We start from the raw sequence: 17,538 nt of genomic DNA, 5'->3' as shown, positions 1-17,538 counted from the left end.
TTGCCTTCAACTTGTAGAATAATTTTCTACTGTTTAAATGATTACCTTTAAAGAGAACTTGAAATTTCGAATATATCTGTGAATTGTTTTAGCTGAAACTTCTTCATTTTTCAAAAGGCACGGATGGGATAGCCATCAATCTGTAGCTTTTAATAATAGCTTTAAAATAAAAATTATCAAAAAAAAATTAAAACCCTGTTTTTTTTTATTTAACTTTTTCGGATTATTTTGTAATTATTGGGAAAATTTTTTTTTTCAGTGTATATTTTTCTAGAGTGCCCAATCGTTTCCCTACAACTTCTTCCTAAATGCCATTTTTGTACAATTAACGGTTTCCGAGTTACAACGATTTGAAAAAGGCAATTTTTGTAAAATGCAAAAATACATACGCCCTTTTTAAATATCAGTCGTGAATCGGAAAACGAGCAATTCCAGAAATGTGCAACAAATTATCGGACTCGACATACTCCGATGTGAAAAAAACCTTTGCAACCTGCAACTTTTTTACTTTTTAACTGGTACTAGTCAAATAACCAACAAATGAGAATTTAAAATTTGAGTTTAAATGATATTAGTCTTGAAGAGGTTTTTTTTTTCAATTCGATTTTTCCGGATAATTTATAATTTTTAAAAAAGTATTCGCCTGTTTTGCGTTGCATTTTTTTTTATTGTTCGATCAATTTCCTAGAACATCTTTTTTGACACTATATTTGTACAATTAACAGTTTCCGAGCTACGAAAACAATGTGAAATTCAAACAGAATGACAGAGTTTTTTCTTTAAATTTCATAATTAAGTATTTCGAGAACGACTACCTTTAGGAAAGAAGTTACTATGAGTAAGAATGAGATTTTTTTTTATAATTATATTTTTTCGGTCAATTTTTGCATTCTCGAAAATTCGTTTTACGTTGGGTGGTGGTGAGCTCAATTCGTCCGTGTCCTTTATCGTCAATATTTTATGACGATCCTATAATCTTTGTATTTTTCCTGATTTCGCTTCTCTTGATAACTTTATTAATATTCTTTACTTAGTTTAAAGTGCATATTTTAAGGGGTCTGTAAATTGGTTCGATGATGCCATTGTAAGGAAACAAGCATCGCTAATCGTGCTCACGAAACTTCATACTGAACAAACTGTTTTTTATTCTTTGTGGTTGTTACATGTTACATGTTACCCTTCGGCCTGGAAGGGTTGTTAGTGTCAGTAGTATCATAGTAGAGGAATCAGGAATCAGAACAAATTGGCTCAAACGGTACGTTCACCTTCATATTTGGAGGTTTGTGCCTTGCTATCAATTTGTTTTCAGCATCATTTTACCGATATATAAGAGGGAAGGATTGAAGGGAAAAGGTAAGGTTTGGATTAGAAGGATGTGGAAAATTGACGACACAAAAACACAAAAAAGCAGAAGTAAATTTTGCACCCCTAAGGGATGCTGAACAATCTGCTGGGGATCACATTTAGTGAAAGCAGAAGTTTAGTGGAGGGTTGGCGGCTCAATGCATAGGACGCTGGTCTTACAAGCCAGTTGTCGTATGTTCGATCCCCGACCTGAAAGGATTCTTAGTGTCAGTAGGATCCATAGTACTAGCCATGCAATGATTCTGTACACTAAGAATCGGCTGCGAAGTCTGTTGAAACAGAAAGGCCAAATTCCACAAAAGGAATGTAATGCCAGGACTTTGCTTAGAAGTAAATTTTGAACCTCAACGAGGTCCCGAACAGTCTGCTGTAAAACCTGTTTAGGTTTGTTACTGTGTGCGTTTTTTTCTGATGAACGATGCACACTTTATAAAACCTCCAACCCCCGAGAGGATTTAGAGATTTTACAAAAGCGACACCATTCTGCACTCCCGGAAGAATGCAGAACGATTCGCGGTATGTACGAGCAGAAGTAAATTCGGTACCCCTTAAAGGATGCCAAACAATCTGCTAAACCCTATTTAAGGTGAATACAGAAAGGATTTATTCACTCCAGGAAGAACGATGAACCCTTCTGACTATAGCTCCTTACCACATTGGGTGAGAAACGAGAGAATATCCTTTTGCTGGCATGTTTGGATGCAGCCCAAGAACGAATCTTGTGCTTTATCCAACTAGTTGAAAGTGGTAAAGCTGGTTCAGAACCAACGAAATCATTCGTTGCACCATCTCTAGCCAACTCATCAGCCCATTCATTTTCAGTAATACCAGAATGGCCGGGTACCCATAAGAAGTAAACAGCATTTGAAATGCTGAGGTCTTTAATTTGAGTTCGACATGCGATCACTAGATTCGACCGTGAATCATTCGAACTGAGTGCTTTTAAGGCTGCCTGACTGTCGGAACAAAAATAAATTCGTTTACCACAGATCCTCTGCTGAAGTGCTTGGAACACAGTACAGTATCTACGAAGTGAATGAGACCGCTGTAGTCTTATTTCACGACAGTAGACACCAGCACCAGCACGACCATTCAACAGAGAACCGTCCGTATAACAAACTATGTGTTCATCAAGTTGTCGTTCCATTCTTCACGAAGAGGATAGCTCACATTGAATGTTTTGAAAGGAAAACTGCATGTGAGAGTTAGGTCACTAGGAGCGAGTAAATATTCATCCCTCGTAACCATTTGAGACCACAAGCGAGTGTGGCTGGTAGCATAATCTAATGGGTTACTGTTCCAAAGCCCTGTAACCTTAAGACGGTATGCACAAGATAATGCTTCTTGTTTTAGGAACACATGAAGTGGTTTAATGCACAGTAGCGCCTCTAGAGCAGCAGTAGGAGTTGTCGTGAATGCCCCTGTCATCGCCATTAGGACCATCCTTTGGAGATGATTTAGCTTTGACTGAACTGTCGCGACTTCTCCTTTCTGCCACCATACAAGACATCCATATGCTAAAATTGGTCTAACAATAGTTGTGTAGATCCAATGAATATATATGGGTTCGAGTCCCCATGATTTTCCAAAAGCTCGTCTGCATTGGCCGAAAGCCATGCAAGCTCTTTTAATTCTGAAGTCAATGTGAGCAGACCAATTCAGTTTTGAGTCAAGAATAACTCCGACGTATTTAACTTGATCAACCACAGTGACCTCTGAACCGAAGAACTGTAACGGACGAGCTCCTGTGATTATCCTACGATAAGTGAAAAGCACCATTGATGTTTTGCCCGGATTTACAGATAATCCAACCTGACAACACCATTACTCAACAGATCGCAAGGCTTGCTGCATTAAATCAAAGAGAGTGTTAATGCTTTTACCGGTCATCAATATATGATAATCGTCGGCAAAACCATAAGTCGGAAATCCAAGGTTATTAAGTTTCCTTAACAAACCATCAGCGACTAGGTTCCATAAAAGTGGGGATAGTACACCACCTTGAGGACACCCACAGACACTCAGCTTTCTAATCTCTGCTTGCCGAAGCGATGAACAAAGAAGTCGATTGCTAAGCATTGCGTGTATCCAATTTGTGATACTTGAAGGTATGCCATGACCACGGGCTGCTTCCAGAATTGAATTGAAAGACACGTTATCAAAGGCACCTTCAATATCTAGGAAAACTCCCAAGCAATATTGCTTTTGTGAGAAAGCTTTTTCAATGTTGTACACAACATCATGTAACAGGGTTGTAGTGGACTTTCCACGCTGGTAAGCATGTTGCATTCCATGTAGCGGATGCACGCCCAAACTAACATTCCTGATATAGTGATCTACTATGCGTTCCACTGTTTTAAGAAGAAATGAGCTAAGACTGATAGGCCTGAAACTCTTCGCTTCCTCATAAGTGTCGCGACCGCCTTTGGGAATAAATTTGACAATTATTTCCTGCCAGGCTCTTGGAATATATCCAGTCGCAAGACTAAAAGTAAGTATTTTCTTCAAAACATGTTTGAAATGTTCATACCCTTTCTGCAGTAACACTGGGAAAACTCCATCCTTTCCAGAAGACTTGTACGGAGCAAAACTCTCAACTGCCCATTTGACCGATTCAATCGTCACAACGCTTCGAGCAAGGGCCCAAGAATCGTAACTACCTGAAAAAGTCTCGGGAAGAGCTGTCGGTGATGGATCCATACATCCTGGAAAGTGAGTGTTAAAAAGGCAGTGAAGTACATCACTTTCATCAGACAAGTGTTCACCATCTGAAGTTCTTAAGAAACTGACATTAAAGTCCTTAGACTTCGAAAGTAACTTATTTAATCTGCTAGCCTCGTTGAGACTAGAGACATTTGTGCAGAGGCTTTTCCAACTACTTCGCTCAGATGATCGAAGAGCATTTTTGTAAGCCCTTCGAGCCGACACGAATGCCTCTGACCCATCTCTGCGTCGGTGGTTCCAAGCTCTTCTGCATAGTTTCCTTAGTCTAGCAAGTTCAGCATTCCACCAAGGAGTTCCTCTAGTAGCTCGCACAATCCGAAGTGGACAAGCCTCTTCATATGCTGCAACTATGAGTGAATTTGTCTTGTCGACAACATTTTCCAAATCAATTGGGGTTTCAATTGTTGGTTGGTACCCGTAAAATCTAGTCGCCAAGCCCTCTTCATAGAGGTCCCAGTTTGTAGATTTGGGATTACGATATGTGATAATATCAAATTTAACGTTTGAATGATCAAAGAATATGTACTTATGATCAGACAACGAAGGTTCGAGCTCATCGGAGACGAGCCAATTCACCAACTCATGCGCAATTCTATCAGAGCAGAGAGTTACGTCCAAAACCTCCTCTCTTCCAGATCTCGCAAAAGTTGGGCGGTTTCCTGCATTGACTATGTGCAGGTTTGTACTGCTCACAAATTCCATCATATCAGAGCCACTCGAATTTATATCTGTGCTGCCCCAAATGATATGGTGAGCATTTATGTCACTGCCGATTACAAGCGGTAAATCACTCTTGCAGCAGTATGATACAACCTTTTTGAAGTCATCGCTTGGCGAAGGTTGGTTATGCGGCAAATATGCCGAACAATAGACATATTTTCTGTCTATGCCATCAATAGTCATACCAACTGTGACAGCACAAATATCCCGAGTTCTGAGCTCCGATATGAGAGAAACATCGAGAGCACTATTTGCAAGTATGCATGCTCGAGGCATTTCACGTGGATTAGTCATACCGTTCTTGTTGAAGGCAACAAAGACTGGGTTTAACAATTTTCCAATGTAGAAGTTTCTCTTTTGGAAATATGGTTCTTGAACCAAAGCTATAGAAGCTTTACCTTCTTGCAGAAGTCTGGATAGATTCATAGTTGCTGTACGTTTATGCTGAAGATTGATTTGTGCCACTCTAACCATTATCAATTAGAGTAATGAACACTCCATCTCCACTGTGCCAGAGCTTCGCTTAACACAGTAAGGGAAAACCCCAAGATATTCCGTTCACGACTGCATTGTTTAACCTCCTGCAGCCATTGAGTCATCGGCACGGAAATACACTTTGACTTAGGAGTTCCTATTTTTGTGGCCTTTTACGACATGGAACAGGAAACCAGTGGATCAATTCTTGGTAAAAAATAATTCCGCCGGATGCCATACGGCTTACCTGTTTGGTGGACTTGTACCACCGCACAGATAAAAAGATTTTGTGATTTTACATTTATTTTCATGCACATATTTGGAGCAGACAATTGAATGTAAATTTACATTACAAAACGAAGCGGTTTGTAAATATACAGTCTTGTTCAATGAAAAACTAAATGAATTTTAATGTAATTTTACATCAATCATGGTTTTAAATCAGATTTTCGTTTCAACTGATGTCTATTTCATAGTACTATCGGTTTACATGTCGTGTAAGTTTCATCTTTTCTTTCTGTGCGGTACAGGTGTACCGTAGTGTTATTCTTAGCCAGTTGGGAAACCGCTACCGACACTACACGGCTATCTTGGCTGCTCAGAAAGGGAAGTTGACATTGATGGACAACTTCCATGGATGGCCGAGCAGCCACTAAATTTATTCGAGAAGTACAATTGTAGGTCAACAAAACGGACGTTAACGCTATCATCTTTCATTTGTCTTTATTTTAAATAAATTCTAATTACGATTTTAAAACGATTTCAGGATTCGGCGAAATGAACCTGATCCTAAGCACATATACATATGAAACTCGGAAGTTAGAGAGAAAGGTGTTTTAAATGTTTCTAACAAAAGGGTTCAAATTTAAAACTGATCCAATTTGTCGAGAATACCATAAAATTTATGATTATTGTGGCTTTCACGAAACATTTCCGAGCAACGCCGGGTGAATCAGCTAGTATTTCAATATAGATGCTCAGTTAGAATTCTACAAGGGAAGCAGTAAAAGTTGTACAATTCGGAGGTGTGAAAGATGTGCATGTTTGTTTTATTCGTATTCACGTCCGCCAGTTATGTCTCTGACAAAACCCTCGCACTTTTTCATTCGCATTTTTGTCAATTTTGAAATCGGAAATGATAACCAATAAGCATTATTATTGGCAGTAAAATTCTTCTAGCTCAAAATCAGCACTCAGAAAGCTTATCAGTTGTAAATCGATAACCATTCAGAACTCTGAATGCACACTAGCCATAAATAAAAATAATCAATGATTTGCTGCATATTGTGCCACAGTCGGTATTTTTAAGCAGTTTGAAGAACAACTAAAATGTCAGTTAGCGATTTCATTCTGTCAGAACGTGGCATTAGTCCGTGCTTATTGGCATTTGTTAAAAAAGCGTTTCTGTTCTAGTTCTGTTCGAATTCTACTCAATGACGACCGATATTTTGAAAATGTGTATTTTATTATTTCCATCCGGATAAAAAGTTTTCCCTACAAGTTATGCCATAATTAAATCGCGTCAACGGACCGCGAAATGTTCCACGCTATTGTCCGCTCACAAAATGTCAAGCTAATGATTATAATCAACGGGGATGATATCGTATTGAATATAGACATTCAATTTCCCTACCGATCAGATAATGAGTAATTAATTTTATCGAGATAAAAAGATAATTCCCATACGACCGGCGACTGAATAAATTGAACAAAAAAAAAAATCCATTTCATTTACCGTGTCTTCCTCGAAAGCCCAACCACCGCCTCATCGTCAGTCAGTATCAGTAGTAGATAGTAGCAGTGGCGGACACAAACTTGTTCTTGTGCCGAAGCCAGCCCTTTCCCTTCGGGGTACACTTGAACCCTTAACCCGGAGAAGAGTTGAAACCGTCGTACGGAAAACGTTGATTATCCTTATTATTCAGCTCATCAGTGCGGAAAAAGAAGCGGGCATCGATTGGCATCACGTAAATGTCACGGCGGGTCGTCTTCTCGTCACTTGCAGCAGACTCGACCCGTCTCGACAACACGGCGCGCACGTGGAATGATAAAATTCCTTATCAGGCCAGGCTTCGGAAGAAAATTTCGAATCAAGATCCAAAGGACCAACCTGCGCCATCGGGCCGAGCACGTAGTTGACCTTAACCGTGTCGATTGGCCGTGTTTGTGGTCAATTGCTTTCGCCCTGCCAGTCTGCCAACCTGTCCGACGACCAGTCCTACCTACCTCTCACTGTTGGCTGCCGATTGGCGCGGATTGATGACCGAAGAACATCGTTGGCAGCCGAGCACCGGCGTTGGCTCGTGACCGCGTTTGGCGGACTGTTCTAGAAACGTTCGATGGATGAATGGATGCTGGGAGCGAGTTTGTGTTCGTGTCACCACAACAAAAATTGCCTGTTTTGCTAAGTGGTCAATTTTCTAGACCACGGCTTTCCACTATTTCCAACCATCCATCTCCAGCACGGGACCGGTTGATGGCGGTGTGTAATGTTTGCTCAAATCTAGCCTCTGACCGCGGCGCATGATAACGAAATCAATTTAGATGTGCGTTGGCGTTTGCGTTTGCCGGTTCGGTGCTCGTACTCGAAACTAGTTACGCATTCTGTGCAAACATCAATTGGGCGTAAATTTTCCGACTGGACCGTCGGACTAATGGGGGGAGGGAAAGGGAGGCAAGCAAGCAAGCAATTATGTAGAATGTTTAATTGGTGAGAGACACGGGGTGAGCCAGTGGTTTCAGGTTAGGTTTGCTTGTTCATATGAAAGCTGTAATTATCAATCGATCGTTGGGACCTTGCGAAAAATTGGAACACAAATTCGATCGAAAGAATTTATTTGAAGGTCGCAATGCGACGCCCGCAGTAATAGGCACATATATCTCGCAGCTAAGTCCGTGCAGTTCCGTTCAGGTTTGACATTTATTGTCTCGGAAAACATCGAATGTCACTGCAATGCATCGCAGTTGAGATAAATGACTTTCGATGGAAAATGCCCGAACATAAATCTCGTTCCTGTTAATTTTGTTTCCCTGTCTGAATCGCATAAATACTTACATATTGTATCGGCAGAGTAAAAACACTGAAGATGGTGTTCATAACCCGCTGGAAGAAGTCCATGTCGTCGGTCAGCGGTCGATAGAACACGGGATTCGTGGAATACGGCGACGGGTTTCCGGCCAGCGACATTGTGCCGGTGTAGAATCCGACCGTGTTGATGTACATGTACGGGGCTCCCAGTCGGTACGCCAATCCCAGGGCACACTCCGGGTAGGCACCATCCAGGATCAACAGATCGAACTTTCTCCCCAGCAGATCCATCGCTTCCTTGTCTTCCAGGGTAGCGTCGCAGGCCTATCGGCAGAAGAACGGCTCTAGCTCAAAATAACATTTGTAGAAGAATGGCAAAGACCTTTTGCCAGTTACGGAACTCACTTGCCACGCGTACCGGAACACGTCCCACAGCGACAGGGGGAGATCGCCACGCATCCGGGCCCCCAGCAGGTCCCAGTTGGTGTAGTTACGGATGTACTCGACCAGTCCGGACGGGGTGATTTCCTGCAGACCGTTCATGGCGAAGTCGGCCGGGAAACCACTGACGAAGGTGATGTTGTGTCCTCTGGAAGATTGAAGGAAGAGAGTCGTGGGTTATTTTACTCAACAGATTATAAAATGTTTACAAAATTATTTCCCGGATAAAAAGTCGGAAGGGTAACGTCAGAGACATAACTGGATGACGTGAATACGAATAATACTAACAAGCTTTTTTCCAAACATCCAAATATTCAATGGTTTGTTTTCAGTCTTTGTTAAGACGTAGAGTCGTCCAGAGATGGCATTTCACCAGAGTTATACACGCTAGAGTCAGATTTTTGCCACACCAAGGATGAAAAAAACGAAGCACCGCACAAAGAGGAAAGCGCACTTCTTCTCAGTATCGAATAGACAGCATTTGAGTGTGTGCTTGTGATTAAAGCAGCTGGCGCGAGTGAAACACATTCTCTTCGCATGAATCGCTCACACGCGCTCTCGTCTAAATACACCCAAGTGACCACTGGCGCGTGATGGTGAGCGAACACTTCTGTGAACTTCAATTAATAGAGAGTACATCTGGCCTTGCTATGAAAAATTTGCAAGGAAAACCGAAAATTTTACGATAAATTGTTTTATTTTGCTGATTTTGCGTGTCAACGCTTCATCTACGAAAACCATACAGCAGAGTGCTCACCGGCGTGTACACCTCTGTGAAAGTATCTGCATCCACCTCGGAGAATTTATTAGCTAATGCTCTAGCACTTTGGTGCGATTCAGTGGAAGAGGTAAAAGGAAATAAACAAACGCACTCATGATGCGTGTACACTTTACACAACAGTGGTGTATAAATGTGAAAGAGAAGAGCTCTCGTTGAAGTTGTCAGTGCGAGGGGAGAAATTTTGCTTGCTCTTCGTCACACAGAGGAGATAGACATCTCTGGAGCCGTCTTGAGTTAGTTTTAATATGATCAGTATCTAACGGCGAAAACAGGTTGAAAAATTGAACACAATGATGTAATGAAAACCGCGAAAATGTTACCGCCGAGACGAGACTCGAGCTTGATTAGCCCACCTCCGCGATGTTTTTTATCCAGTCGTTATCAATGCATTTTTTTATTCAATATTATAATATAATTTTAAGGCACAATGCTTAAGCTCTAAGATGCCAAGGGTATTTATTAATCTTAATTACGACTATCAATGCATATTGCTCTTCTACCAGAGTTTTTTGCAGTCTCGTTAGCATAGAATCAGGTTTAGCAAACTCTAGTTTTCTTTTTAAATTTTCGTTCTCATATTTCAATTTTGAAACTTCCCTGTGGAATAGAAATATTAGTTTTCGTATTTCACTACACGTTTAATTTCTAGTACTTTTCAATATTTTCATTTTTCGCAATCGAACATCTGTCGTTCGACTTGACAGGCTTAATGTACCTTTTATTTACATCTATAGGTGCCGATTCAACAACAGTATTTGAATGAACGATTTCTGGCATACAGTTTTCATGATCACTATAGCAATAGTCTTCGTTAAATTTAAGTACCGGCTTAGAAAGTCTCAGTTGCGGTATATTCTGATATCGTGGAATCTCTCCAGGAATTTTTCTTAAAGACTGTCCCAAAAAGTATGGACGCAACCAAAAACCGCTGCCATTTCGCAATGGTTCCGAATCTGTCAATTTTTATGGCTGCGTCCTGTTATTTACACTCTTCTCTAACCACTTGTGCAGTTGTTTATTCGTTTTCATTAGTTTGTTCCGAAATGCGTCGACTTTCAGCAGAACAACGTCGAAAAATTGTGTACAAATGGTGCACAGAACGCGGACTGTCACTCAGAAAGATAGCAAAAATGGAAGGAGTAAGTGAAAAAGCCGTGCGAAATGCAATCAGGAAGTTCGGTGAGGATAACACCTTTGAGGATAAACCGAAAACGGGTCGAAAGAAAGGTTCTGCTAACCCTCAGTTGAATAAACGTATACTGAAGGCGTTCGAGCAAAAGAAGGAGGTTTCAGTTCGGGATGTGACCAAAAAAGTGGGCACTTCGAAGTCAAATGTTCTTCGTGCTAAAGAACGTTTGAATCTTCGAACCTATAAGAAGCAGAAACAACCAAAACGTAGTCCGAAACAAGAAGCATCGATCAGGCCGAGGCTTCGAAAGCTGTACAATACGATTCTTGGGGCGAGAAGGGCAAGCAATTTGTAGTTGCGGTAAAATTTCGAAACCCTTCATCACCACTGCTTCAATGAACAGCGAAATATACATCAAGAAATGTTTACAATAATGTTTACGACTTCTACCCATGATTCGAAGTCACAAGGATCTTGTTGTTTTCTGGCAAGATCTTGCTTCTTGCCACTACTCGAAATCATCGGTAGAATGGTATACTACCAATAATGTCACTTTCGTCCCAAAAGACATGAATCCACCAAATTGCCCACAACTTCGACCAATTGAGGAATTTTGGGCATTAACGAAGGCACATCTTAGGAAACATGTCTCGGCAGCCGAAACCATTCAACAGTTCGAAAAAGATTAGAAAAAAGTGTCAAAACTTGTTGCCAAGAAGTCTGTACGGAATTTAATGAGGAACGTTCGCAAAAAGGTGCGCCAGCTAGTCTACAATGGATAAGTAGGAAATGTTGAGAATAATATTCTGTTGTTGTAGTCTAATATTATCAGTATATCGAAAAAAAATTGAATATCTAACACTTGTGAATTATTTACAGCGAAATCAAAGTGCGTCCATACTTTCTGGGACAGTCTTTAATTACAGAGTAATGAGTGTTAAATACTCAAATTTCAAGTTTGTGTGTTTTTATTAGTGAAGATGTAAAAAGGAGAAAACACTTTCAACCTTTTTTCGGTAAGCTCTCCTAGTTTGCAAAATAACGGTTCTATTTAATTTAATCAAGAACCAACCTGCGGATCTGAAAATACAGGGTTATGATTATTCAACAATTCAATTCGTCATTAGAAGTGACGATGCATCAACGGAAAAATCTTCTTAGTAACAGTCAAAAACACCACAATCCACAATCCACCTTATTAAGATTTCTCAGAGATGACTGGACGATATTCGCAGATGTACGAATAGATTTAATAGAAAGGTCTTATGGTTTCATAGATTTCTATAAAATTTCATCCGAAACAAAATGTTTAATGTCATTTGTCTATTTCCTTATTATCATCAATTTGAATTAACCTACGCGCTTAAAAAAATGTTCCTCAAAAATAAGTAAAATCCCACTCATCTGGCGAAAAAATGGTGGGAGGGTACTATCAGAGACGTAACCGTAAAGCTTGCTTCATTTAGAATTGGAACAAACTTTTGCTCATATTGTGGCGCTCCTGGTTGACGGATTTGGAAGTACTTGGCGCTCCTCACGCGCCGGGAATTTTGTTAGCTTCATGTATGATTTTTGACATTCCGCAAATCGACAATTAACATGGAAGCCGAAAGAAGGGAAAAAATTGTGCACAGTTATTTGGAAAATCTATTGTGGTCTGCATCTAGGCCTGCTAAACAGCTGAAACTGCCCAGAAATACCGTATAGCGCATTATCAAACGGTATAAAAGAACATTGACGACGATTCGGAAGCCTCTAGCCAATCGTAGGAGTGGAACTGTCGACCGGAAACTGCGTGGTAAGATTTTGAAAACGATTAAGAGGAATCCTAATCTATCGGACCGTGATTTGGCCAGAAAATTCGGTGCTGCGAATAGTATCGTGAGATGAACTTGGCTCCGGTAAGGAATCAAGTCGTATCGAGCTAGCAAACAGCCAAATCGGACCATAAAACAGAATAGTGTGGTCAAAATTCGTGCTCGGTAACTATATGACCAGGTGCTGACCAAGTTCGACGGGTGTCTTCTGATGGACGATGAAACCTATGCTATGTCAAGGCTGACTTCGGACAAATCCCAGGTCAAAAATTTTACTTGGCAACGGCTCGGGGAGATGTTCCAGCCAAATTTAAATTTGTTTTTGACGACAAATTTGCAAGAAAATTTATGATTTGGCAGGGCATTTGCAGCTGTGGCGAAAAAACGAAAGTTTTCGTTACAAATAAGACAATGACATCGGAACTATACCAAAAAGAGTGTCCCCAAAAACGAATTTTACCGTTCATTCGATCCCACGACCATTCCGTAATGTTTTGGCCAGATTTGGCAAGCTGTCATTACAGCAAAGTCGTTCAAGAATAGTATACAGAGAAAGGGGTCCAGTTTGTTCCAAAAACATTAACCCACCCAACTGCCCCCAGTTCCGCCTTATTGAGAAATACTGGGCAATCATGAAGAGGAGACTCAAGGTAAAGAGAAAGGTTGTCAAAGACATCAATCAAATGACGACTTGGTGGAATAAGATAGCTAAAAAAATGGACGTGCGCCGCCTAATTAGCCGTGTATAATTAATTGTTTAAAAAAGATTATGAATTCAATAATAAATAACTGAAATACAGGAAATTGTCTTTGTTCCAATTCTATCTGAAGCAATCTTTAAAACTGACATGCGTTTTTACCCACATCCGAATATCCAATAATCGCACGTACTAGTTGATTGATTGTGTGAATTTTGTAAACTTTCAACACTTTATTTGTATAACTGTAACGGTACAATTATAAGACGGAACACATGAGAGCAAAACATTACGGATTTGTGTAGGGGACAAGACCAATTATATAAAAAAATGTAATATTTAAATCGATTCATGCATTGAAAAATTCGCTACAAATCGTTTTTAGCCATTTAGGGTTTTTAAATTTAAAGTAGAAATAATTATGATATTAATTTCATTCAATTACTTGTCAAACCCGTCTCGAAAATGCATATTGTATATTGATTATTTGAAAGGCTATACACAAACCGAAGCCGTCATCTTTGATTTTAAGCATTCTAAAGTATAAATCATGTATATCCACTTGCCAAGCATGGACAAAAGGTATCTATAACTCCCTTAAAATTCTTGAGAAACAGTAACATATTATTCATTTATATACCGAAATGATATGCACTTCACAAACTAGATATTTTAGTAAACATCCAACAAACCAGTAATAATTCCATATAATAAAAATCTAGGAGTTAAGGCCATCATCCAAGTACCATGCGCGCGGGTGGTTTTAGGAAATTTTCGATGGAAATTTTGAAAAATTTGCCAAAACCGAAAACATACAGACCTTTGAAATACTTTTATCTATTTATGGCTGGAAAATACGGAGGATTTTCCGAGTCTTATCAAAAATAGCTCTAAAAAATGAGTGTTTTTGTGATCTTTCACAATTATCTGGAAAAATAATGCGATGGCATAATATTTTTTTCAAATAAACCTTATGATGGATACACAGATTTTACAATTTTTTTTTTCAAAAAAACCTTATGCTGGCAACAAGGATCACATTTGGACACATTTTTGGAAAACCTCTTCACGCTTTTCATAGAAAATCCAGGAATTTCAAAAATTTTCACGAAATCGGTTATGTGAAATTCGTTGATTTTCCATGAAAAGCGTGAAAAGGTTTTCCAAAAATGTGTCCGAATGTGATCCTTGTTGCCAGCATAAGGTTTTTTTGAAAAAAAAAAATTTCATTCCATCGAATTATTTTTTCAAATAATTGTGAAAGATTACAAAAAAGCTCGTTTTTTCAGTGCTATTTTTGATTAGACTCGGAAAATCCTCCGAATTTTCCAGTCATTTTCACCCTGTAGATAGATATAAGTATTTCAAAGGTCTGTATGTTTTTGGTTTTGTCAAATTTTTCAAAATTTCCATCTAAAGTTTCCTAAAACCACCCGCGCGCATGGTACTTGGACGATGGCCTTAAAGGCGGTTAAAGTTAGAAAATTTTTTATCTTGAAAAATCATCACGGGGAAGTACATGAAATTTCCGAAATCGAAAACATTTTTTTGACGCCAAATGTCTTAGAATTACATGAAACGTTGAGATTTAATGTTATCTCGACGTTTCAGGAAATTCTTAGATATTTGGCAACTAAAACTAAATTTTAGATTTTGGAAATCTAAATATTCTAATTCCCAAAGAGAAGATTTGTTTAAAAAAAGAATTTCTCAGATACATAAGGACTTTTGGCAGTAAAAAGGCCTTACTCTTCTCTATATCTCTCTTCTGTTGGAGAAGTCCAAACAGTAATTTATGACTGCTTAGTGCATCCACCATTATCTTTATTTTGGTATTAATATGGATACCTTAGATTTACTTCATTTTTAATGTAATCGTGCTCGGTCGTGTCTTGCATACAACCCTTTAATTTTTTTCGAGTCGTCGCACAGTGGTTCGAATCAATAAAAACGTGGACATAAATCAGTAGCTGAAAAACCGTTCTTTAAATGCATATAGTTTAAGAAATAATTTACAAATATATACCGCGTAATTTGATTCTATCCCTAATTGTTCATGGCCTACTTTGACAAAAAATATAACCATAATTTTTTTTTCTGAAGAGATAGAAAAATTTTTTCTTCTACAAAGTTTTAGAACTATTGAAAATAATTTACTTTGTCAAATATACTAAAAGTCTAGGTAGCACCGTTTCGGATATACAAAGCGTTTTTATGGCAACTCCCTTAAAATCAGTTTCTTATTCATAACTTGTTTCGAGTTATTTTTGTATGCATACTTTGTTTGGAATAATTGAAGAGAATTAAAAATCCCATATTTTTGTTGAAGGTAGTGCATATGTTTGTTGTTTCCTGGCAAAGTTATACAACATTTTACCTTTTTTTTACCTATGATAAAACCTTACACCGAAGCGAAATATGCAACTTTATGCAGCTGATTTTTACAAAATTTATAGGAAAATATATGCCCAAAAATATAAAAAAAAATCTAAGTGGAACTCAATAGAACTTTTTTTTAGGCCTTTTCAAAATTTGTTTAGATATTGAATTATGACAACCCCCTTAAAACTAGAAAACTAGTTTTAAGGGGGTTGTTTCAAGTTATTTTTTATACATACTTTGTTTGTAATAATTGTAGAAAATATAAAATCCCATAATTTTCTAGAAGGTAATGCATAAGTTTATTCATTTCTGGAACAGTTGTACATCATTTTACCTATTTTTACCTCGGAAACCTTGTGCCGAAGCGAAATATGCAACTTAATGCAGCAAACTTTTACAATACTTTTAGGAAATTATATTCCTAATCCAATTTATTTTCCAATGAGAATATCCTGAGTACTATTCGTGTGACTCATTTTCACTATGGCCATGCTGAAACCATGAATGGTTAAGAAACGGAGGGCGTCACGCGTCTGCTATTTCTGTAACTCACTTTTGCAGTGAGCGTAAGGATGGGCAATTCGCTCCTGAGCTATTCCAGTGAATCGAATCTCTAAAGAGAGCTGATAGCTCACAGCTCTTTTTAAAAGAACCGCAGCTCACCAGTTCACCGCACTGGTAAACAGGGATGCCAGGTTCACAGATTAATCTGTGTTTCACAGATTTTCAACTTTTTGCACGGATTTCAGAAATGGCACAGATTCTCACAGATTTCTGAAAATGGTCACAGATTTACACAGATTCTGAAATCGATCACAGATTTTTGAAATTGAAAGCTGAACGAATTCTCGGCTCTTGAAGAGCGAGTTATAAATGAGAAGAAATGTGTGCATGAGCTTTTGTTCGTTCTTCCAAATGTGTATCTATCCTTCTTTAACAGATTGACTGAGCCGTTGTCAATAAGAAATCTTACCTCTCACTCAGTAGGCTAAGGTACATTCAGGGATGCCACTTTGGCAGATATTCTCAAAATTGATATCAAACGTTTCAGATAATTTCAATTTTGTGTTATTTGTAGTTATCTCATACTACTGAAAGTTTCATCACAAATTTCTGATCATATTTTCGATGATATGGAGAATAAATTGTGTTGTGGCTTTAAATACAACAAGAAATACTCGCGATTAAGTTCTACCCATCTTTGTACAGGGTAAATTTTGAAAAGGCGTGGGTTTTCATTTTGAATTCGAAGATAATGCAAAATTTCCATTATATGGTTTAACACGTCGCCATCGAACAATTATGTTGCCAAAATTGAACCGTGCTAAAAACAACTCGAGCCAACATACTATGCTGAAGAGTACTGTACTGAATCACTCAGAAACGATTGTATTGAAAATTGTGTTTAATTTTGATTCCCAGTGTCATTTCATCATACTTCAAGATGTTGCACACACACTAATACATACACACACATTAATTTGATGAATCGATTAATACACCGAAACCTCCGCTTACGAACTGAACGGTTGTTCGTAAAAAAGTAGCGTAACGGCTCCTCATTTCATCTCATTTGCAAGGACGTTACACCAAAAACCAGAGTTAGTCTCCAAAGTCACTATAATTATTTCGTATTTCGGCAGAATTCGCCTTGCTCCACATTGAAAACTGATTCACATATCTTGAAAATTAAACTAATATTCAAAAACAGCTAAAAGCACTTCTGATATGTTCACTACTCTGTTCCTAATTTTATCTTAATGGATTTTTATTAATCCTATCGTTGGTCCTATACTCATTATATTATTTAGTAATAGCGATAACAATCAAAACAAAATATTGCACTATTACACTCTCAGGTTTAAAATGTCAGAATTCTTCTTAAAAGGGTCTAATGCCAATTGTGAGACAACACACGATGTTTTGTTTAACCAGTTTGATATCAATTCGATTTTTGAAATTTATTGGTTCGTTTTCGT

At 38.5% G+C, this 17,538-nt stretch overlaps 1 protein-coding gene across 4 annotated transcripts in view; it reads right to left on the bottom strand.

Moving 5' to 3' along the window:
* The window catches only part of LOC131427148 (UDP-glucosyltransferase 2), a 161,479-nt gene that overhangs the window by 13,885 nt on the left and 130,056 nt on the right, over positions 1 to 17,538 (bottom strand). For all 4 annotated transcript variants that reach the window (XM_058590085.1, XM_058590084.1, XM_058590087.1 and 1 more), the window contains 2 exons: positions 8,717 to 8,900; positions 8,339 to 8,635 (listed from right to left, as the gene is read on the bottom strand). In XM_058590085.1, the coding sequence (XP_058446068.1) occupies positions 8,339 to 8,635; positions 8,717 to 8,900 (481 nt within the window). The remainder of the gene's footprint in view (positions 1 to 8,338; positions 8,636 to 8,716; positions 8,901 to 17,538) is intronic.

Source organism: Malaya genurostris, chromosome 2, assembly GCF_030247185.1.
Source record: "Malaya genurostris strain Urasoe2022 chromosome 2, Malgen_1.1, whole genome shotgun sequence".
Taxonomy (NCBI): Eukaryota; Metazoa; Arthropoda; class Insecta; order Diptera; family Culicidae; genus Malaya; species Malaya genurostris.
This window is presented reverse-complemented; position numbering and strand designations above follow the sequence as displayed.